At 39.1% G+C, this 25,765-nt stretch overlaps 1 protein-coding gene across 1 annotated transcript in view; it reads left to right on the forward strand.

The window, feature by feature from the left end:
* Positions 1 to 23,465, forward strand: part of CDH8 (cadherin 8) — a 360,027-nt gene extending 336,562 nt beyond the window's left edge. The window contains exons 11-12 of the mRNA XM_018562829.1: positions 12,821 to 13,072; positions 22,349 to 23,465. Of these exons, the coding sequence (XP_018418331.1) occupies positions 12,821 to 13,072; positions 22,349 to 22,842 (746 nt within the window). The 3' untranslated portion in view covers positions 22,843 to 23,465. The remainder of the gene's footprint in view (positions 1 to 12,820; positions 13,073 to 22,348) is intronic.
* Positions 23,466 to 25,765: the final 2,300 nt, after the last annotated feature.

A 25,765-nucleotide genomic window follows, 5' to 3' on the forward strand; every position in this document is an offset into this window, starting at 1 on the left:
CAGAATTTTTGGAGGTTTTTTAGTTAATTTTATTTACTTTTGTTTTTTTTACTTAAAGGAGAACTATGGGGTTAAGGCTTTTCCCCATAGTTCTCCTTAGGGTAACGGGAGGACACAAACTAGCGTCCTCCCATCACCCTAGGCTCAGTATACAGCTCGCGGTATACTGAGACGCCACAATATACCGCGAGCTACTGCTCGCAGTATACTGAGAAGCCGCAGCTGATGTGGATCCCGACAATTATGTCTGGATCCGCCCAGCTGCGTGACTGACAGCTGGCTCTGTCTATCTAGTCAGTGCTGGCGGATCAGAGCGGGGAGGGGGAATCCAGCCCCTCCCCTGTCACGGCAGAGAACTGTGACAGGATTGGGAGGTGAGCGAACGCCGGTATGTGTTGGCTCTCTTCCCGATCTACTGAGCCGACCTGTGACAGTCTCATTGTCACAGGTCGGCTAGAACTATGAGGTGAGTGAAAAGCACTCACCTCATAGTTCTCCTTTAACTCTTTACCAGTATAAGGGGACTGACAAGCTCTCTATGTAATATCACAATAGAAATTACAGGTCCTCTTTAAAAAGATATAGCAGACACAACATTAAAAGAGTTGATGCAAATGCCACACATGCAGCAAATGTTAAAATAATGTGTAAGGTACTTGATCTTGTTTAATGTAGGACAAGGAGGATAGGATTGGCTTGTGTATGTGGAGGTTGCCCTCTTTCCCTTCCCCGTGTCCAACCTTCACCTTTTCCTAAGGACAGGACAAATATTTCAGAAATATAAGTAAAATAGATTTCATTAAGGGTTGTTGATGGGAGGTATGTTGCCTTTTTTCATAGTGAATGTTCAGAAACTGCACATTTAAAAAACATATAGGTTTGCTTTATTCCTCCACCACTCCCTAACAAAAACTTCACTTTCCTTGACTACCCCCCTGCTCCATTCAGTACCAGGAGTATCTAAGCACAAGAGCAAAACATATACCTAGTTGCTGCTTACCTGCCCCTAGATGTGCTGACTTCACTAGTTTTCTTTTTTCAGGCAAGTGCAGAAAATACTTGTTGATCCTGCCAGAATTACAATGTCCTTGTAAATTCCTGTGCACTAAACTGATATCCCAGACAATGTTATCAGCTTTCCCCAGCTATTATCTGTGAACTATAAAATACCTATATTATGGAGGTCAGGGAAGTATTTATAGTCCAGACCGGAAGAGCCATACTGCACATCGAGCTGTGTTGCAGCCCACGACAGCCCGGAGGTGTTTTGGTCGGCCATTCAAATGAATGGCAACCCAATAAACCTAGTGCAAAGTAATACATGCTAAGTGCTTTGTGTGATAAGGTGCATTAATCGAATGGTATCATGCAATTAACGCTATGCTTTGTGTGAATGATCTCTAAAGGACTAATAAACTGTAAAGTAAAAATTGCTTGTTTTGGGGTGTGACTTAAGGAAATATCCAGTATACGGTGGAACATTTGACTTACTCCATGTAACAGCACTTGGCCAATCAGGGAGCACACAACTCTATGTTAGCACTGACTCTACAAGGGAGTACCTAGCATTTTCACCACCGGAGCCACACAATGTGTCCTGCTCAGCTGCTGGCAACCAGTGACATCACTGGTTGCCATGAGCTGGGTGGGAAACCGGCCAGAACGTCCCAGGTTGCTAAGAGCTGGGTGGGGAGATGTGTATGGCCCTTACAGAGCTCCCTGGCTGGCTTTTAGCAACCTGGGATGCTCTGGCTGTAAAAGCATGGCAGGCACAGTGCAAACATTCTGCAGCAGAGCATCCTGCTCAGCTCCTGGCAAAAAGTAACATCACAGGTTGCCATGAGCTGGGTGGTACACCGGTCAGAGTGCCCCAGGTTGCAAAGAGCTGGGCAGGGAAATGTTTATGGCCATTACACATCTCCCTGTCTTGCTCTTGGAAATCTGGAATGCTCTGACAGTGAAGGGGGTTTGCAGGAACACATGCCTCTCTGCCTGCCGCCACCCCCCCAAACGTGACCCAAAGAAAGAGATTCCTCCTGAAGCAACATCCTCAGGCTGCCTCACTATAGAGATGGCCATGCTTACGTAATATCTTTCTTCTCTCCTGACTCCGGAGCTGAGGGGAGGTGAAAGAAAGGTAAGTATATGCTCCTGGGGAGGGCAGAAAATAAAATGAACTTGATATTTTACCCGATGTCTTTGCCTTGCATGAGCATGGACAGGTTCACTTTAAACATTTTTATTTGAAGGCATAAATACTCCTGATCATGAAGATATTAAATACAGCCTTTTGTACACAGCAGTATGGTAGCCGTACTACTGTTAATCATAGTAATATATCACACGCCATAATAATACAGATCAGTAAATACACATACAGTATCTCTGATCTAGATGCGTATGTTGCGTAGGGCTTAGAATGACACCGGACACATGCAGAAGTTATGTAATACAGTTTAGCAGATAGCTCACATGCCAGTTGTTGTGTTGGCGGCTCCCCAAGATAAATGGGATGCAGAAGAGAAGGATTTCTCATGTCTCATAGCCTGACATTTTGTGCGTTCATTTACCTTCACATAGGAACAAAGCCAAGCTGGTATTAATGCGAGAGGGTCAGTCAATTTCACAGTGGGTGAATGTCAACTTAGAGCTTATTCATTTTTTCAGACGTGAGACAAATACCTAAGGAGCTCTGTTGCTTCTGTGCTCCACGGGCAATAGAGGTGTTCTAGATCTTGAAGGTAATTGAAGGTAACAAAGGACACTTTGGCATGGATGCCTGTACACTACATGCACATGTTGTATGCCTTATTCATTGGTACTGGAAACTAAATCAGTTTGTCATATTTCATAATATTGCTTACTCGGCTACATTTTACCATGTGGCTTTTACTTTTTCATCATAAATTATATATTACAGAGGATAAATCCTGTGATGAACTACAATCTCATGTTTAGTTTACTAGCTTGTATTGAGATTATAGTCCATCACAGAAGCAAGCTCGGAGCGGTGGCTACTTTACAACATACACAGGGACCATGAGGAACAAAAGGAGCCACCCTCTAGAAAGAAGGAAGGAAGTGTCAGTACCAATTCATAGATGATTTGAGGATCTACAGCTAAGTGATGCACAAATATATGTTGTTAATAGTTATGGTACTATGGTGCATTTTAAGATTTAACTACAGGATTTAGTGTCACTTTAACAATGGGAGTGTACCTTTCCAGGGGGAGCAGATGTGGGAAAGAGGACCTTGTCCCCATCAACATAAGGACAAGGTGCGTTGTCAAGGTCGGTTCCCCCTGGCAAGGTACCCCTCCTCATGTTGAGGGCTTGTCGCCTGGTATGGTTGGTGGTGGGGGATGGCTACACGCTCACTGATTAAAGTGCTTACACTGCTTGTATTTCAAAAAATACATTTGATTAAGTATTAATGAGCACAGACGAGCATTCACTTGTGCCTTTTTGACCTGCCTTCAATTCTAAATCTATATTCAAATTTACACCATTTGCAGGTATACTTAAATCTAATAAATGCAGTCATTACTTACGTAACTTGAACTGCAAAGCTTTGAAATTAGTGATCGTTTACTGCGGAAGACAGAAATGCAATATACGTGGTGACATGTGAGTGCGTATGTGTTATTTTCATTTATGCCAAATATATTTTATTACTGGCAAATCTCCCTCAGGCTCTTTTCATTGATGGTAATACAAGCCAGTAAGTCACTTGAACATTATTTTGTATATACGTTTTCCATCTGACAGCTTTATGTGACTTTGAATGTCCTCTTCATCAGAGTTTGGATTTGACATATTACTGGGTTAAATCAATATAAAACGCAGTTAAGTAAGCATTTCAGCTATAACGTAGACAATCAAAATAACACATAAGACAAACACATTTCTACTAACTGCCACATTCTCACATCCTAATGAGCTAATTAAATCTGACGAATGCCGATGACATTTGAAGAGATGTCCACCTTATTTTTCTTTTTTTTCTTGGGAAGCAAAATAGAATATGTGAGCTGTACCTAACATAACTTTGATTTCTGCCATTCTAAATGCTACCAGCCATTTTGCAGAGGATGTAAAGGTTGTACATGTCACTTCCTTGTTTCTTATCTTGTCTTATTTTTGAATGTTTTAGTGTATTTAAAGTAGTATTAAACTCTCAAAAATGTTTTCAATAATGGTCCAGAACAAACAAATATAAAAGGCTCAGCAAAGTGTTTATTTTCATTTTTTTCCTTAGCACTTGCAGTCTTGATGTTTCTGAACAGCTCCAACTCTCTCAGCTCGGCTCCCCTGAATTTCCTGTCCTGCACAAAATCACAAGGGATAGCACAGTCACCAGCAGCTTCCTATCTACTTTCTTGGAGAAGGGAAGAGATAAGATAGGGAAAAAGGAAGTGGGGGAGTGTCTTCCCTTCCTGTGTTTGTGGAGACACTCAGCTTACTTGCATACAGAAGGGTGTCTCAATAGGGCCTGCATGGGAAAGGAACCAAACTAAAGGAACTAAAACAGGGTCAGAGCTCAGGAGACCAGCTGTTCCTACAAGAAACTAACAGGGTTATTCACAAAAGGGTGAAGAGTTTGGAGAAGGCAGGAGAAGTGAACAATCTAGGACAACATAGCTGAACTGGAAAGTGAGCTGAATTGGAGAATTTGTATTTTGGCCTAGATTGTTCACTTCTCCTGCCTTCTCCAAACTCTTCACCCTTTTGTGAATAACCCTGTAAAACTTTTAAACATTAAGGAGCAGCATCCATTGTTGAGGTTTCATCTGCACCCGGAAAAGCTTAAAAACATTTTAACTTTAATATGACTAAATAAATTGTAATAGCTATGCTCTCCTGTCCTATGAAGCAATGCCTGGTGGAAACAAACGCCTTTTACACATGTGTCAAGGACAAATAGGAACTAGTGTTCACAACAAGATTATAGTATGTTTGGGCAATATTAAAAAATGCTGCAGGTGCACATAAATAACTTCCTGTTTGAGCTGACAACGCGGCCTCTGCTGCACTGAAATCACAAGCTGAATTGTTAGCCCTGCTCAGTTTCGGTTTGGCGGAGGCACTCTGTTGTCAGCTCACTATAGGAAATTAGGAGTTTGCAGGATTTCTGGCAGACCAACAGTTTTTTTTTGTACTTGCAGAATTTTTAAAGAGGCAAAACACGGAGAAAAATGCGTGTATTGGAAAGATGTTCTTTCCATATTTTCTTTTTTTTTTATCGTAGACTTAAGGGGTGTATTTATGAAAAATAATTGTTTATCCATGCGTTCTAAAACTGCATATACATTTATTCTATGAAAATAGGAGCAAAAATAAGTATTGGTATACTTTATTTCCGAGTGAATATAACTCATTCATAAGATTAGATTAACCACTTGAAGAACAGGTGTTTACACCCTCTTCCTGGCCAGGCCATTTTTCAGTATTCAGCGCTGCGGTACTTTGACTGACATTTATTCTGTCATGCAACTGAAATTGATTTTATTCCATTTTTGGGGGACATATAGATCTTTCTTTTGGTGGTATTTAATCACCACTGGGGTTTTTATTTTTTACTATATTAAGGAAAAATTACTGCCATTTTTTTTTTAAATTTTTCATTATGGTATTATACAATTATTATTACCCAATGTTTTGGTCAAATATAAAAGGCAGGGTCACTTTGGGTAGATAGATCCCAAACATGTCAAGCTTTAAAATTGTGTGCACCTGCAAAATTGCAAAAAACTACCATTCCCAAAATTGACCATAGGCGACGCTTTAAAAGCATTTACCACTCATCAGTTTAGTGTTATCAATGATTGATGGCCCTATAATTATTGCTCTCACTGCAACTTTTGCGGAGATATGTAACATGTGCGGTGCAATGGGCGCAATCGTCATTTTTGCACGTATGCGCACCCGACGCATGTTTCCACGTGTGTATGTATTAGTGGGGACTTTTAAAAAAATGTTGTGTTTTTTAAATTATTTTTCATGTGTGACTTTAAATACTTTATCTTTTTCTATTTTTTTCACCTTACTTTATTGTTATCACATAGGGGGCTAAGAATCCCCCCTATGTGATAGCAAAGAGGATGTGACAGGTCCTCTTTATGGAGACATCAGGGCTCTTCAAGACCCCTAATGTAATCTAGGACCCCCAAAGAACCTGATGAAGAAGAGATCTCCTTCATCAGCTTCTCTCCAGGTTCTGAAGCTGGAGAGTGACACAAGAATGCGGAAGTGATGTAATGTACATCACTTCTGCATTCTGACACCGGAGAGGGGATCAGAGGGAGATTTGTGTACCGAACTCCCTCTGATCCCTGATCACAGAGCTACCATGCTGGTCCTGAGACCAGTGGGACAGCGAAAGGGGGGCGCGGAGGGGGGGGGTACATACCGGCACTTATACAAGCGATGTACCATATTTAAAGTGTGCTCTTTGTGTCATCAACAGGTGCCATGGGCACTAATTGAGGAGCAGGTTCTAGAAGAGGTCATCAGTACAATTGATGGTACAGAGGGACTTGTGGATCTGCAGCTAAACTGGGGTGCCTTGCTGGTAGCAATGGACAGTACAAAAATAAATCAATGTGTGCATGTGAAGAGGTATAGAGAGGCGTGGGAGTTCTTTAGTCCAAGGGGCAGGGCTGACAACACTGGTTGGGATATCAAAGCCCAAACAGGAAGTATGTAGCACAATGGATTTCTGGTAGATCATCAGGTGATTTTCTGCTCATTTTAATGGGAAAAAACAGGAAAATGTGCAGGTGTCACCTGGTTGCGGCTGCTGGGTGTCTCTCAGTGCGCATGCCATTACGTATACACATGTCATCATTACGCATGCGCTTAATGACGTCACGTGCGCTTCACTGCTGGCGGCGGCTGCTGGCAAAGAGAGTAGGGGAGGTTCATTCAGTGGGAAAAGGTATAACACTGGGTCCCCTCCTCTCTCTTGCAACTGTTAGGGTCTCCATGACCGAGTGGCCAACTTTTCAGAGGGGGTGACACCAAAATGACTATCAGTCATTTTGGTGTCATCCCCTCTGATGGTGTCACCTGCTGCAGGCAGCATCCCCTTGTGACGCCACTGTGTACTACAGAGACGTACTAAAAAGCTTTTTTTTCTGCCTAAAATATACAGCTGGTAACATATTGTCAGTATTTGTTCCTGCTAATAGCAATGCAGCAGATTTACGCTGCACTAGGGATAATTGGTTAATGTAGATGTTAGGAAACAAACAGTACTGAGTGTCTGCAAGCAACAAAAGACTGTAACAGCTTTTAGAGACGTCTAACATAATGCTCAGCTTTTTAAAGAACATTTACTTTTATCTCTAAAGAAGGAATGAACCTTTTACTGCATGTGAGAAGAAAAGATGTCCAATTCAGGAGGAAAAGTCATAGGAGTTTGGAGCTGTTGCCAGTTATTGTGTGAATGGGCAGATATTTCCTCTGTGATGAAATAAGTAACAGGTCAGACTATACGTGACAAACTGTATAGAGAATTCAAAAAAGCTGAAGTGAGCATACAGTCTGTATATCTGCACAGGGGCCCAAAGGGTAAGTGGGCAATTGAGGACTATAGAAATTCAAACGGTATGATGAGGTGGATAAGAAAGAGAAAAACCTTTTCTTCCACTGATGATTATCCTTCTATTTTTCTATTCTTCTAGTAAGAAGCTTAAAATGAACCTGTACTAGTGTGAAAAGTATCAAGTTTAGCTAAATGCTTCTAACTCACCTAACTGCTTAAGTCAATGTGAATGCTCTAGTTGTACTGTTTCAAATGTTATTAAGGCAGCGGTTGCCAAACTGTGGCCTATGTGTTTGGTGTGACCCTTTGTATGCATTTAACTGTCCCTTGGGGTGCAATTCTACCTACTGACACCAATGATGGGGTATAGTTCCTTCCACTGTCACCAGTGATGGGGCACTATTCTTTCTACTGACACCAACAATGGTTACAATTCCTTCCACTGACACCAACAATGGGGTACAATTCCTTTCACTGACACTAACAATGGGGTACAATTCCTTCCAATGACACCAACACTGGGGTACAATCCCTTCCACTGACACCAACAATGGGGCACAATTTATTTTACTGACAACAACAATGGGGCATTATTTCTCCCCCCACCAGCCACAGGTGAGGGGTCATGACTTACTCCCACTAACCACCAACTCTGTGGCATTTTTTACTCCCAATGACCACCTAACCTGGGTCATTGTTTATTCCCACTGGTGCTGGGGCATTTTCTTCTCCCACTGACCACAGTCTGCATCCTGTAAAGCCTTAATGACAGTGACCTGACTCTTTGTTTAAAAAGTTTGGGGTCCCCTATAATAAAGTATGTACTCTTTGGTGCCAATAAAACTCCAAACAGTATTCTATATGTTCTGTTCTGCTCACTACAGAACGCCTACCCCTCTCTTCATCTCTATAACATGTTCTGTAGTCTAGCAGTGGAGAATTGTGCAGAGCTGAGAACACTGCTTGGGATTTCAGTACAGCAGAGGCTTAGTTGGGAGGTTGGAAGCTCGATGGATATCTGGCATTTGCTAAATTGTAGGAATAACACATGGGGAGATGTGCACATATTGCAGAGATTTAAGAATTTTTTAACAGATAAAAAGAAAAAGCAAATGCCATTCAAAACGTATCTGACTTTCTAAAAAACAAAGTGTTCAGTGTTCATTCAAGACAGAGTTAGTAAAAATCCCTATACAAGTCATCAGATACTATGACTTAGACCTCTAGTATTATACTAAGCTGCAAAGTCAAACATTTATAAGAGAGATCTTCAAGTGTCTTTTTTAAGCTAATATAAAGCTTTGAGTACTGATGCTAAACATACTGACAGTACATGCAGAATGTTCAGTGGTGGCCATCGAGGGTACAGTGAAAGGTTTAAAATCTACTTAATAGTAAAACCAGCCTAGTGTATATCAATTTAATGATATTACATTCTCCTTGTGTATTGTCGAGAAGCTGGCAACATAACCTTTGCTGCATTAACACGAATCATCTCAATTTGAAATTTTATTAGAAATGTTTTAACTCTCTCATTAAAAGGCTCCGGGCTGAATCATAATTCTTTATGTCTAAGGCTGATAGTACCATAGCTGAATGGCATTACTGATGCTACAGCTGAGTGTCTTAAGAACATGTAAAAGAACTGCATATTTTACCTGCTCTTTAATAGTTTCAATATGCTCTTTGCTTATCTACCCTGTGTTAAAGGATAGGAGAAAACCATTATGTGTGAGTTGAAAATAATCTATAGCTAGCCTGTACTCAGATGTAAAAGGGAAGCTATAAAAGTTTTAAATTAAGTTTTTATGTATTATTCTAAGTTGGCAAGATGTGTTTTTAACTGATGTTCAAAATATACAATTATATAGATAGATAGATAGATAGATAGATAGACAGACACACACGTTGCCAAAAGTATTGGGACACCCCTCCAAATCATTGGATTCAGGTGCTCCTTGAAATTTCCTTGCTACTAAATATTCCACGATCAACTGTTAGTAGTAATATGACAAACTGGAAGCAACTGGGAACAACAGCAACTCAGCCATGAAGTGGTAGGCCGCATAAAATGACAGAGCGGCATCAGCACATGCTGAAGTCCACATTGCGCAGAAGTCACCAACTGTTTGCAGAGTCAATAGCTACAGACCTCCAAACTTCATGTGGCCTTCAGATTGGCACAACAACAATGCATAGAGATCTTCATGGAATGGGTTTCCATGGCCACGCAGCTGCATCCAAGTTCAATGCAAAATGTTGGATGCAGTGGTGTAAAGCATGCCGCCACTGGACTCTAAAAAAAGTGGAGACATGTTCTCTGGAGTGAGAATCACGCTTCCCTGTCTGGTAATCCAATGGACATGTTTGGGTTTGGCGTTTGCCAGGAGAACAGTACTTGCCTGACTGCATTGTGTCAAGTGTAAAGTTTGGTGGAAGGGGGATTATGGTGTGAGGTTGTTTTTCAGGGGTTGGGCTTGGCCGTTGTGCTTGGCCCCTTCCAGTGAAGGGAACTCTTAAGACATCAGCATACAAAGACATTTTGGACAATTTCATGCTCATAACTTTGTGGCAACAGTTTGGGGATGGCCCTTTCCTGTTCCAACATGACTGCACACCAGTGTACAAAGCAAGGTCCATAAAGACATGGATGAGCGAGTTTGCGGTGGAGGAAATTGACTGGCCTGCACAGAGTCCTGACCTCAACCCGATAGAACACCTTTGGGATGAATTAGAGCGGAGACTGCAAGCCAGGCCTTCTCGTCCAACATCAGTACCTGACCCCACAAATGCGCTTCAGGAATAATGGTCAAACATTCCCATAGACACACTCCTAAACCTTGTGGACAGCCTTCCCAGAAGAGTTGAAGCTGTTATAGCTGCAAAGCGTGGACCAACTCAATATTGAACCCCACGTACTAAGACCGGGATGCCGTTCAAGTTCATGTGCGTGTAAAGGCAGGCATCCCAATACTTTTGGCAATATAGTGTGTGTGTGTATCTATCAGTGCGGGGACAGACCGTGTATATATCAGTGCGGGGACAGACAGTGTATGTATATATATATGGTCCACTATAAGAGGTGCTCACAGGTCTCGTATTGAAGCAAAATAGATTTCTTAAAAGCAGTGTCTTGTGAAAATGTCAACCAATATTTAATCTATAATCTATTTACATTGTTTTCAGTCCATTTGTATCTTGCCTTGAGTGTACACAGGTTTTTACTCTTATCTGAGTGTGGTGCCCTCCATTGGACTTATATATTTGTTTCAAAATTAAACATATAGTGGTGAAGAGTTTGGAGAAGGCAGGAGAAGTGAACAATCTAAGACAACATAGCTGAAATAGCTGAACTAGAAATTGAGCTGAAATGGGTAATTTTTCCAAATTTTCTCTATTTTGGCCTAGATTGTTCACTTCCCCTGCCTTCTCCAAACGTGTCACCCTTTTGTGAATAGCTCCTATCATGTATGACTAAGGATTCCTGAATCACTATGAAAAGGCTAAGGAGAGTACAGAGCAATAGTAATGTCTTAGTAGGTAATGCTGCTTCTTGGACCTGGGACAGAAGCATTAGGGGGGGGGCATAGACAGGAGTTTCTTCTCTGCTTTATTCATTTGTGTGTGTAAATTTTAGTATATGGTAGGCTGGAAACTTTTTTCGTTTTTAAATAGGTAGGAAAAGGTTTAGTACCTCTTTTGGGTTTTTATTGCTATCCTTGGCTCTGTGGGAGATTTCCACTCACTTTCTATCAAGCTGACAATGGTTTTATTTGACAAGAAGTGAGGGAAAGTCTCCAACCGAAAAAAAACATTTTGGTGGACATACAGTTTAATCAGTTGACATCCGCGGTGTTAAACCCCCTTCCCATCCAGGCCATTTTTCAGTATTCAGTGCTGCTGTACTTTGACTGACATTTATTCCGTCATGCAGCGCTGTACTGAAATGAATTTTATACCCTTTTTTAGGGACAGATAGAGATTTCTTTTGGTGGTATTTATTCACCACTGGGGTTTTTATTTTTTTACTATATTAAGGAAAAATTACCGAATTTTTTTAAAAAAAAAAACAGTTTCCCCTATATTAAATGATAAAACATTTATTATTACCCAATTTTTTGGTAAAATATAAAAGACGGGGTCATGTTGGGTAAAAAATATATTTTTTTATTTATATTTATTTTTGTGCACTTATTGTTATTGCTATTATATAGGGGGATAACAATCCCCCTATATAATAGCAAGGGCACACTGACAGGTCCTCTTTATGGAGACATTAGGGGTCTCTAGGAGCAGAGATGAAGCAGAGATCTGCGAACGAGCACATATAGACGATCGGCGGGCTATGGAGCCGCTAATCGCCTATATGTGAAACACCCGGTAACGGGTGTGTGCAATGGTCGGGTCTTTTCTGCCTGTGCGTGCCCACTAGGGGGCGCACGTGAGCAGAAAAAAATTGCCGTCTGGAGACGGCAACCCGCCAATGCGGCAGTACCGTCCGTCCGTTTTTTTACTACGGGTGGACGGCAAGTGGTTAAGCTACTGAATTCTACAAATATCAAGCTTTTTGAATAAGTTGAGGTTTTATACACAGCTTCGCAACGGCTATAGACTGCTAGAGAGGTGTCACATGAGAGGGGGGTTACTACAGACTATACACAGGTATTGTTATATGGGATAGTAAGAGGAATGCCATAATTAACTTTAAGGCTTGACTATCCACTGCAAAGCCATCAGTCTAACATTACCAGATATGGGTCATTTGTGGGTCAACAGACAACAAAAAACACTCAAAAGTGACAGAACATCTAAAAAAAACGATTGTACTGTGTATTCTATATTTATCATATTTTCGGACATCTGTTTTTAGTCTTAAATATTAAAATATTATTTGTATTATTATAAATTGTAGCGAAATTATAAGCTTCTGTTAGTTTTAACAGGGCAACAACACAACATGGTGTGCTGTAGTTTTGTGTATATCAAATGCAAGTGATTTCCAGATCAAATCTGTGTTTTCACAATAATGGTACTCAAGTTAATGCTCTCCCTTGTGTTTGCTGCATTTATGCACCCAAGGTTAGCTCAATTATGCTCTAGTCATTGGAATGAGCAAAGACGTTTCTGTAGGCTTTTTTTCCAAGTACATATAGAATTCTGTTTATTGAAGCACTCAACTTTTACTTACAAACTATGTGTATATACTTATGTTTTGTTGATAAAAATGTACATGGCTGTATTGAATGACTGCATTGTTTCTCTACTGTTCTAGATAATTCACTCAGTATCCTGGCAAGACATAATGGATTTAACCGTTTGAAGCAGGAAGTGTACCTTCTACCGATCATAATAAGTGACAGCGGTAATCCTCCGATGAGCAGTACCAGCACCTTGACAATACGGGTCTGCGGTTGCAGCAGCGATGGTGTGGTCCAGTCGTGCAATGCTGAAGCTTATGTTCTGCCGATTGGTCTCAGCATGGGAGCACTAATAGCAATCTTGGCATGCATTGTTCTGCTTTTAGGTATGTATAGATCTTGTAGCACACTGCAAGTATTAGTATACACAATATATTCCTTGTATTGGTATTGAAGAAAGTAAAGCGCAATAATAAAAGCTGAGCAGTGATTTAGTGAAAAACTAAAATGGCCTTGGGTAGAAAATATCAGATTAGATGTTAATAACATCATATTAATGTAGCATTTGAAAGCCATTGTTCCAGCACCATCTGCATACTATGAATGTTTTACTAAAAATTTACTTTTCTATGACTGTTTAATGGAAAAGTGTAGCTGTTGATCATCACAAGGCAGGGATGTAGCAACATGGCTTACTGCTTCTATCAGGATCCTGCTCTCCAGTGGCTCAGGTTGGACCCCCTAGGTCTTTTACCTGTAGTAACAATGGTGAAAAAGCACCATACTCTGGGTTAGAGGTGCCTTAACAAGAAGTTACCCCACAGTGTCTTGTGACCTAGCATGGTTTGTTTAGTTGTGTCTGTTACTAAGAGTCAGTAATGGTGAGGTAACAAGTAAGGTGGGTTCCAGCAAGTGTGAAGGTAAAAAGTGAAATGGGAGCTATTTCATCAACAGATACACCATTGCCTTGAGGGCCCTAAACATTAACAAGACAAATCAGTAATATTACTGTAATAACTAGCAACAAGGCCCATTACTGCCTACTGCTTAACAAATACTCACCATCAGATAAAATGGCCTCCATCTGGATCTGACTGGCCTGTTAAAATGTTAGGACATGTCTAACTGAGCAGTGATCAAGGGTTGTTCTGTGTAAAGCTTTGATTGGCTGTCCACATTCATCAATATACAGCAGAGCACAGCCTGAAACAAACTTTTTCACAAGTGCTCCCATTTTGAAACTTGAGTGTGCCAAACCTAGAAAGACCATTGCTGGGCCAGTCAGGTTCTCAAAAGGTTCATTTGTTTTAATCTCAACTTGGCAATCAGTAATCCAAACTGGTTTCAAGGTTTTATGCAATTTTCACCATTTTACAGAAACCCATTTGTCATGTTTCTTTTATAGGTTTTATCTTATACTTGCATATTTACAATGTACATACACATTCTTCCTGTCACAGCTAGTGAGCAATAATTGGATTGATAAAAATGATCCAAAATAACAAAAGCGTATAATTTCCTAAAATCACATTGACTTTACTTCCTATTTTAGATTTGGTTTCTTCAGCATTATGATTCATTTATACAATCTGAATGATAGACAAACATTGCCAATTCCCATCTATGTTATGGAAAAGAGTGGAAGCTGTTGTGTGGTCTTGTCCAAGGGCGACAAAACTCCTCCATAGATAAATGGTTGACAATGCTAAAAAGTGGGTTGGCCTACCATAAGTTGACTCATAGAGAATGAAGACCAGTGTAGGCAGGCCAACCCACTTGTGTGCATCATCAAAACGTATGCAGGGGATTTTCCTATGTAAAGGTGCCCATACACCTTACAATTATCTGCAGATTTTCTGTGGTCAGATGGAAAAAGTGCAACAGATTGGCCCAGGTGGAGATTACTCCATCCACACAGTTAAGTGTAGATAGAGGAATCTGTTGCACCTTTTCCCTCTGACCACAGAAAATCTGCAGATAATTGTAAGGTGTATGGGCACCTTTAAAGGATGCAAACTCTGAATTAAACCACGCAGAGCTCTAATGCTATCACTCTACTCAATGAATACCAATAACTAGCTTCACAAGCAGTCCAACTTTGCCTCCAGTATGGGCTGTGCCTTAGTCTTAAAACAAATTGTGCTAAGAGAAGCAAAAGCTGTCATTCCACCATAAAGTTCCACTTGCTTGGTGGTCACTGTGATCCATTGGATTCCACACTTCCAGAGTTACTGCCCCAAAAGGAGTATGCAGAGTTGAAGCTCTGATTTTCAGCATATGAGTTCCAGTTTAGTGACTGAAAGTATTTAAAACAGAGACAAAACAGGTTACCGCTAAAGTAAAGTTGTCAATTAAATGGGATGTACATGTACTCCAAAGAGGCATGCCCTAGGAGGAAAAAGTAGACTAATATTACCAACCACGGTATAATATTACCATCCAGTGAGTGCTGTGATACATAATCACTGGCTACCAAACCCCTATTGGGTGCTAATATAATCAAAAGGCTTTGTACATACAGAACTGTAATGTTAGGTTTGTTAAAGTGCAAACTCTGATTTGCTGCATTTCATCTTGACTTGAAATACACTGACTTGAACTTTGCCCATTTTATTTGCTAACTATGTGGGCATTATATGATTCTGCTCAGACAATGGAGTTCATTTGAAGAGACCTTCTCATCATCTTACAAAATTGCAGGAAAAAGCACACAAATTTAAGTATTTCACATGCTTATTTGTAGTGCCGTTCAATGCTTTTCCCTTCTATAAATCATTTGTATTCACTTGCAATGTGTCTTTTGATTAGTTAGAATATTTGTACATTCAATTCCCAAGCACACCCCCTTCCTTCCTTGCATATCATAGCCATCTCCTCTTACGCAAGTGTCTTATTACTCCCTGTGCTGGCCCAGCTGTTCCACCCCTCCTTCCACCTACATAGTCTTTTATGTAGCTGCCAGGGGAGAAGCAAATACACAGAAGTTAAAGAGAAGTTAAATGCAGATACAATCTTGTGCAAAGATGTATGTTGTATTGAATGGCCTGTTAACAGGATCTCTTAGTAAAGGAACAGAGTGTGTTCACTTTGTATCATGTATATTTAATTTGCAATGTGAATATTTAATTCAATTTAAATTTTTACTTAAATTAGAGAGTATTGGGAAGCCATGTTCACTTCAATCATCCAATCATGTGCAAGTAAGATCCATTTGTTTTTAATTCATTGCAGGGCTTTGGGTGTTCAAAGTGAACACAGCTTTACACTATTTACTAAGTTAAGTGAACATAAACCTTAAAAATTGAACATTTAGCTTACTAAATGAACAGCTTATATCTCTTTAATCAACATTATTGTGCCCAGATATCAAAGCAGAGTCATAGATTATTTTTAAATATACTCTGGTTTCGAATAATTGATTTTGAGTGAGACAATACTGAGAGTTTGTTCAAATGGGCCCACATTTATGCCTGGGACTGTTTGCTACAGTTAAGCAGAACTGAACTATGGCTCTTTGTAATGTCAACAGAGAATTGCACATCAACCCTGAAGGCTGCAATCACATTCAAGCTGCTCCCAGTGGTATAAAGTAGTCAGCAGTCACAGAGAGACCGCAGCAAACACTGAACTGTCATACAAATCAATCAGCCTCATTTATCTCTCTATGCTGCTGTGTAGTGCATTATAGAAGATGCAGCCTGCTTTAATTTTACTAATTCGATGTGTGATTTGGTCTCCTGTGGAAAATAATGGTAACATAGTAAAATACACATGTAATATGTTATGTTGCATAGCATACCATATGACCAGCAGACAAAGCTTATGAATTTACAACATTGGACAATGCACATTCAAAGAAATGCAGAAAAACTCAAAAACAAAATATAAAACAACATACAATAATCTATATTAAGGGATACATTTACTTTGATAATGTTATTCTTTAAAACCACCCTCCCCCTAGATCTAATATTTACCTGTCCATGCTCCTGGCAGATCCACACTGTAAGGGCAACTGGGAATAGCATTTATTCCTATGGATAGGCCAGTTATCATGACTTATATTGTAGACAAGCTTTCAATAGAAACAGATTAAACGTTTTGCTCTAAAGACTTTGAAATCAGCCAGGAGAGTTTCCAGAGGAATCTGCCAGGATCCTGGACAGGTAAGTGTCATTGATCTTCAAGGAGAATCACTTAGAAGATATTTACAGTTAACCTTTAAAAGTACCATAAACTGTATGCAGCTGTAACACACAGGGGCTGAGAATGAGAACTTTACAATAATGTATAGCTGGATGAATGCCATTCACACAGCATTACTGCTGCTAGATAGAGCAAGGAGCATAGGAATTTCCTGTGCTCCTCGGCTCCATCTAGTGGCATTAATGCCATGTGAATGCTGGGCAGACATTTTATACATCAGCCCCTCTTTGTAAATCTGGCTGAATATAAAGTACAGGTCTCATGTTCTAAAGACTGCATTCAGTACCCATTACATTAATGTGCACAGGCAGAAGAACTCCCTCCCTCTAGTGTATACAGATGGACTTCAGACAAACAGCCAAGTACACAGATGACATATTTATATGAGAGGTGTTTAACCTGCTTAAGCTTTTCTATTTCCATCCCTTAGATTTATATACTTTTACTGCACAGCACAGCCAGGCTGGAGATCTAGCTTTTGCCTACTGCAGTTAAGTACTACAACTAGATATTGTTCCTGCCTCCAGCCTGGGATTGGACAGTGAAGGAGAAGCAGCAGACCGATGAGCATATTCCTGTATCCTTCTTGTTTTTTTGTTAGCACATAAGCGCCTCAGAGCAACTGGCTGGCTTCTTGTGCTGCTTCTCCGTCCTCCAATCTGCACTCTGCTGTAAAGAAGATTGCAAAAGGCTGATACCAAATAAAATTAGGGTACTTACAATAGTTGCCTTTAAAAATACACACAGGGGTCTATTCACTCAGCTGCCACAGGCAGCTGAGTGAATGACCGACCTGAAGTGAAGTGAGCCGAACGCTGTTCAGCTATTCACTTCATGTTTGTACGGCTGATTTCAGCCGTATATCGGCTGAAATCAGCCGTACATCGGGTGGCTTCGGGTCGGCCAAACATGCTCAGCATGCAATAGCTAGTTTGCTATTGGCTATTGCAAATTGAAATAGCCAATAGGAATCTAGCAATGCATTCCTATGCCCAGCTGTCAGAAGCAGGCTGTCGGCCGGTCACTGGCCGGCCGCTCAGCCAGCTTCGGCTTTCACCTCGGCTCAGTCGAGCCGAAGCATATGCCTTCGGCTTGACTGAGCCGCCCGGCCGACTTCGGGAGCTGTACGGGCTATACTGAATAGCCCGTACAGCAGCCCATCGGTTCTACTGAAGGATCGGCCAAAGCTATGGCTAGATCCTTCGGCTGCTTCGTGAATAGACCCCACAGTGATTTTGTGATGAACACATACCTGCATGCATTGGAATTTTGTAAGAGCTGCCTGGAGTTTGGCTCTAAATAATGCTGAGAGAAGTGTTAAATCAGTTCCACTAGTTCAGTAATGAATTAGGCTATATGAAGAAGGGCAAAGGCAATCCCTAAGCTTAAATATACAAGTTGGAACACTAATGGGTTTATTTATAAAACCTCCACCCAGCATAGAACTGGATGGATACCGTTTGCACAGCACTTGTGCCCCTACATGGCTTTGGGGAGTATAGAAAATCACTATACTCCTCTGCACCATATAGGGGTGCTAGTGCTGTGAGAATGACATCTGCTCAGCTATACATTGGGCGGAATATGTATAAAAAACCTGCAAGGGTATTCATTTATTTTTCTCCATATTAAAATTATGTTCCTGCTGTGCCACAACATACATTAAATCAAGTAAACCCCTATATTTTATAAATGTAACAGCTACACCTTTCCTTACATGTTATTTAAATGATGTATTTAAAAATGGTAAAATGAATGCATCTATACACAGCAGAGTGGAGATGTTAAGAGCTTTGAATGACACTTCCTTGCATTTGGCATTTTTGTAGAAATTTATTGTAGGCGGACCCCATATTGGGTAAAAAGTAAGAACTGAAAAGTTTTAAACCTACCGCCTACAGTTTAATGGAATCCAATGAATTAAAATAATGAAACCAAAAAAGGGAACCCACTTGCTTGACATATTCCCTGCTAATATATTATCAGAGAATGGACTTATGAATACTACCTCTACTTCTGCTTTGTGTTATAGAGGAAACAAACCTATCTTTTAGAAGCAAGCTCAAAACATTCATGGTTAGCATAAAAAATTATTTTAAAATGCAACAATAAATCTCAGTGTACTATCCTTTAAAGTGACCCTGTTGCCGATCTCAAAATTCGAATAAAGCAGCTCCTTGGAAAAGAAAAATGTAATTACGCATCCCCTGACGTTTTCTGGAAAAACGACACTTCCAAGAGTTTCAGTATTCTGTTTCCCCCGCAGTCCTCGCTGCTTCCTCCTGTCGACCTCCGTGTCTCTACAGGACAGAGTAGTGGCATGGAAATAAGCAGAAGAAATAAGTGAACATTGCAGGAACACAAGAGATCAACCTGTCGCTTTTTAAGCAGACTTCAAAGGCTGATTTCTTTTGGACAGAGCAGTGTTCGGCCACGTGAGCAGCAGAAATTAAAGTATTTACAATTTTAAAGGGAGCTGCTTCATTCAAATGTTGGACTGGTGACATAACACTTTACATTGACACTAAACCCAGTAGTTAAACTTTAAAAATGCATTCAAGTATCCCAACTATTGACCAAAAATGTATCTTATTTGTGCATCACTCAGCTGTAGATCCTCATATCATCTCTAAATTGGTGCTGACACTGTCCTTCCTTCTGGCGAGTGGCTACTTTTGTTTCCCATGGTCCTCGTGTATGTTGTAAAGTAGTCACCACTCCAAGCTTGCTACCCTGATAGACTACAATCTTAACACAAATTAGCAAACTAAACAAGATATTGTAATCCATCATGGGAGTGAGCTTGGGACCATGGGATTAAAAGTAGTCACCCTTCAGTGTCAGCATGAATTCAGAGATGATTTGAAAATCTACCGCCGAGTGATGCACATATAAGATAAATGTTTTGTTAATATTTAAGGTACTTGAATGCATTTTCAAGATTAACACCTGAGTTTAGTGTCACTTTAATGTATAAAAATATGAACTACATAACAATATATTATAGAGTAGTGTTCATGTCACAGACTGTCTTTCATAATATTAACCAAATAGGGCAGAATGTACTGATAGATAGATTGACATAACTTCTAATGGCAGATTTTTTTGGAGTCCAGAATAGATTCACCTGTAAATATGGATTCTTGTTTTCTTTTTTTTTAGAACATGGATAGAGTTAGATTAAGTGCTAGGCTGAAAATGTATCCTGATTTGAAACTGTGAATACAGAGAGACAGAAAGACAGCTAGATTTCTCCATAAATGTATTTTTCATGAAGCGAAGTAGCTGCTGTAAACTGTCGTGATGTCTAATGTCTCTGCTGTCAATCTTCCAAGAGGCAGAAGCTCTACAGAGACTTGTAGCCTCTCAAGAGAGATTTAGGAGAACTGTTAAGACCACGACAACTACTACAACTTGCTGGAAAGTCCTTGTCTTGGAATGAAGGTTGGCCAATAGAAAATAGATAATGCAGAGGTCTGCACAGATATAACTATTTAAAAATACAGAAGAAAATAAAGTGTATGTAATGCCATCATTTGTTTTTTATTGCTGAATAGAGAAGTGAGGGGTTTGAATACTTGTGAGGGTTTTTTGTTATTGCTGATGTAATTCACTTTTTATTTGTCCTATTGTCTCAGGACTGAATGTTTTGGAAGATCTGAAATTTAAATTTGTCACTAGAACAGGAGTAGAGGGGAAATCTTCCAACTGTTCCAGTGAAAACTGAAAATAGGGCACTTTCCTTACTTTGCAGATATTTTCTTTTGCTTCTTGTTGTTCCCCTACTCTGTCCAGAATAAAAAAAAACTTTAGATACACTTGAGGAATTGTTCTAGCCTTACCAATGTCTGTAGTGACACCAGTTTTCAGAATGGGTCTTTGTTGTTGGTTAAATTGCCTTTAAGCATACATATTGAAAGCAGAGGGATTATTAGAAGCATTTTTAGGAATCAGCAATCAGGTTTGATCATGTAAGCAGGACCCATATGGGTCTCTAGACTTTATTGTGATGACCAATATGCTATTGAGTTATTCCAGTCCTTGCTAATGTTTCCTCTTAACTGGTCTATTAAAGTAAATGTTTATTGCAGTTTTGGGTTTTGTACATATACAGGTTTATTCACAAAAGGGTGAAGAGTTTGGAGAAGGCAGGGGAAGTGAACACTCTAGGCCAAAATAGCTGATTTGGAAAAACTCTCCAATTCATCTCACTTTCCAGTACAGCTATGTTGTCCTAGATTGTTCACTTCTCCTGCCTTCTCCAAACTCTTCCCCCTTTTGTAAATAACCCTAAACTCTTTCTTTGTTTTTATTGCCAGGGCTATAAAAAGAACATTAAAAATAATCTTTACTTTTTCAAGTATAAATAGTTATACTTACAAAACATGTTTTTAAATATAAAATGATGCGTAACCATTGGGTGAAGCTCTAGCCTCTTTTTTACACCAATAACATGACTATTTTTCAGTTGTGCTAATGCAATCCAGTTGTTTACAGAACTTAATGAGTCATCACAACAGTGACTCATTGCTTATTAAATTGATCAGTGAAAGATGTATATCAGATAAAGGAAGTTGAAAAGCTACTCTGCTTTGCTGTCTCTGTATACTCTGTATATAATGCATAATAGGAATCCTTTGTCATGTAAAAAAAAAAACACTTTATAAAAAAAGTTTAAAAAAATACAAAACACAGTTTAAAAAAAAACCTGTAACAATTAAATAAAGCAACTAAAATAGAATCAACCAAAATATTATAGTTAATTTAAAACATGAATCAAGCTGTTAAATAAAGATAAATCTGGCAATGTTTTTAGTAAAAAAAAAAAAAGGTATGTTGTCCTATATGATAAGGAAGTACACAAATAATATACAGTGTTATCTTTTTAAAATGGCATTGACAGTCAAAACTGTTTTTTGTTATTTATTTTATGTTGTTGATAGTGCAGGAAGCAAACCCTTCACTTCCTGCCTCAAAGACACAACATAGATAAGGAATCTCCCCAAAGTGATAGAAAATCCCTACTTAGACATGTGTTCCCATTGGAAGAGTTTTTCCACATTGCTGTTTGACAATAACAGCAACATTATAAAATTCCTAACACTTTCTTTCACAGTTACAATGGTCACTTGGACAAAAAGAGAGAGTGAATTTCCCAATGGAAACACAGTAATAAAATGATCTATGCCATCCAAAAGATGTGTGGGCTATAGATACTCTTTACATTTGGAAAAGTAAAAATCAAAGCAAAATGTTTGTTTATGTTAGATACTGCACTCTTCACATTGTCCTGTGACTTACTAAATGATCAGTTAGTTTGAAAAACAACACCACTGTGACTGACTGTAGAAAATGTGTTATGAACTAATTATGGTATATAATTTGCAGCTGTTGAACTGCATATTATTATATTTTATTATCTTTATTCATTTGTTTTCCACACTTTTCTTTTCCAGTTATTGTTGTGCTTTTTGTCACCCTCCGAAGACATAAAAACGAGCCTCTCATAATTAAGGATGATGAAGATGTTCGTGAAAATATAATCCGCTATGATGATGAAGGTGGAGGAGAAGAAGACACAGAGGCCTTTGATATTGCCACTTTGCAAAATCCAGATGGTATTAATGGATATTTACCACGCAAGGACATCAAGCCTGATTTTCAGTTCATGCCCAGACAAGGTCATACCTCTACTCCCAATGGCGTTGACGTTGATGAATTTATTAACGTAAGGCTCCATGAAGCTGACAATGATCCTACTGCTCCACCATATGACTCAATCCAGATTTATGGTTATGAAGGACGAGGATCAGTGGCTGGTTCCCTGAGCTCCTTGGAATCCTCAACTTCGGACTCCGATCAAAATTTTGACTACCTCAGTGATTGGGGTCCTCGCTTTAAAAGACTGGGAGAACTTTACTCAGTTGGGGAAAGTGACAGAGAAACTTGACAATAAATCAACCCTTTTTTTGCATTCTGAACTTGCAAGTCTGTAATATTTTAGGGTCATTGTTAGTAAAGGACTAAAAGTGGCCAACTTGTTCTAGAGACAGATTAGCACCAGTCATCAATAATGAAATAAATCAACTACATCGTAATGTTGAACCAAAAATTGTGTACATTAGGGGGGTCAGTCTTGTGGAGTAAAGTTTGTGAAGTATCTAGAAGTCATTGGATGTTCAGTATTCACTTGCACCACCTTGGAGTTTGGAAATTTGGCATCTGAGATGTCTAGATAACAGAGCAAGTAAGGCAAAAGACAATGACACTTTGGACAAGTGGATGGTTGCTCTGTGGTAATGTCTTCTACCAATAATGTCTACAGCAAAGTTTTGAAAACAAGGAATCAACTACTTTTTACTAAAGCAATATTTGGTCTTCTGATGAATTTTGATAACTTATCAATACCCAGCTGGCTTCCACTGTGTAATGACTTGACATTGTACATACTTGGTGGCCATCAAAACCACTAATTCATCATAATTACATGTTTTTGAGCCTTAAAATATTCACATGTCCTATTACTAATTTAAATACACAAACATTGTGCGTTGATCAATAAACATCTCCCCTCGAAAGGTGACAGTCATTTCCTGAGATTTTCACGCCAAGAATCGCATTTCCTCCACAAAAGGTCAAAAATAAATTTGAATATTTTCAAAAAGATTCTATTGTTTCATGTTGTTCCAAATATAATTTATTTGCTATTTTCTCATATTGTTATTTTATTGCCTTTATATCATGTCTTAACTTATTTGCATAAAATATATGTTTAAAATATATATTATATAAATAACTTCTATCCATTAATGGGCCATTTATTTTTTTGTATGCACATGTTAAAGGTTTAAAAAAAATATCATATACTGTACATTTTAAAAACTGATGTGGATTTTTTTGAATTCCGCAAGAGGTTATTTAATAAAAGGGGGCAATGTATATTTGCGGTAGTTGAACTTCAGAGAAAAGGTCGATAGGAGCAAGAACTTTTTTTCTGAAAGATTTTGTGGGGTTTTTATATTTTGTCAAGAATTATTAAAAAAATAATCAATGGTGTTTTTTTTTTATTACAAGCACAAACATCTGGAAATAAGCAGGTTCATGTGAATATTTCAGACATTTAGAATTTTAGAGTTTTACACATTACACTGTACAGTGGCAGACACACGCTTGTAGTGATCCAGTGTTCTAGAGCGAAAATCAGTGTATGTATGATTTCAGTGCTTAAGTCAGCATTTCCTTTTTATGATATTCTCTAGTGTTGCACAGGGACACGTCCACACAAAAAATTGGCAGCGCCATCTGCTGCTTTCACATAAAATTTGCAATTATAAGTAGAGATTGTATAATAAATTGAAGTATCACATGCAGATCATTTTAATTTTCTACTTTGCTCTGAAGCTATATGATCATTTGTTTATTTACTTCATGTATTGATAAATTCCTGTATTGTTTACTACTTGTTGAAATATATTTTTATAAATATGTTGTTGGTCTCTTCCTTGGGGAATTAAAATGTACACGTATTTTATAAGGGCTGACATAATAAAAACTCATTTATCAAAATAGATAGATTCATTTTCTTGTAGTTTTAGGTTAAATGCTAAAGTGTTGGGCCCTCTTTTCATTTTTGTTTTGCTGTCCATGTCCCTGATGGGTGGAATTCCTCTCACTTTGCAATGACACTCAAAGTATTGCTGTTGACTGAACCTACTATTTCCCATCGTCTGTGTTTATTAGGAATAAGCAAATCTGCCTGGGTTAAGCTCATGAACAGGTGTGCATATCTTGCTTGAAGTTCGAAGCTTGTGATCTTTGCAGCCAACCGCATACGCCCCAGTATATTGGGGTGAATCCTTGCATTTGTGCCATTTGTAAGGCTAATAAGCAAGCTACTGTCAAACAAATGGCATGAGAGGCTGGACACTGCCATGGGGACATTTACCAACATTTCTCAATAAGTGCTTCCACATGCAATTTGGCTGCTGTTAGCCCACCCTTTAGTAGTGAAGTTGGGTTATAAATTCCTGCATATTATTGTTTTTTGTGACACCACTGTCCAGGGGCAAATGCTATTCACTACATTAAAGGTTATTCCTTATTCCTGGTGAACCTGCAAAGCTTTCCAATAAAGGTTAGTGATCCGTGAACTTTGCAAATTCAGGGAATTTCCCATAAACTTATGGTATCAGTAATTCTGAACCTCATCTCTAGTATAAATTCTCTATGAATTAATGAGGAGAACTCTCTAGGAAGCACATGATACTGCCACCAGCTATTAGTAGATTAGTCAGAGGAACATATGGATAAAGCACTCTAAAAAGTGGATACAGGAGGGTCAGCTCAAAACAAACAATGACCTTGGTGTCCCCAAGTCAGGAAGCAAGGGAAATTTTCATAACATGGGCAATGCCGGCAAGAAAAACCCAAAGGAGAATCCAAGCCTAGCCATTCTAAAAAAAGTTCCACCAAAAATAATGCACAGATCTTGGGCTTTTTAAAATGGCACAGTCATTGACTATTAAGAAGCAGTTGAAAATAAGCATGTGTGACACTTTTTCTTCAAATTATTATTATTATTATTATACAGGATTTATATCACGCCAACAGCTTGCACAGCGCTTTACAATATAAGCAAGACATTACAATCACAATACAATTCAAGACAAGATGGTAAGCAGAGCCCTGCCCGTGAGGGCTTACAATCTAAAATGACCACATAATATGCATCTGTCATATGCTTTCCACAATGCCCTATGCCTGAATGCTGCATACAAAGATTCAAGAAGGTTGCACTTATACCCACATAAAGGATCACACTATAACATTAATCTGGACACTGACAGACTAAACAGAAACATGTCACCTTATCT

The sequence above is a fragment of the Nanorana parkeri genome, unplaced genomic scaffold (genome assembly GCF_000935625.1).
Source record: "Nanorana parkeri isolate BGI_ZX_2015 unplaced genomic scaffold, ASM93562v1 scaffold604, whole genome shotgun sequence".
Taxonomy (NCBI): domain Eukaryota; kingdom Metazoa; phylum Chordata; class Amphibia; order Anura; family Dicroglossidae; genus Nanorana; species Nanorana parkeri.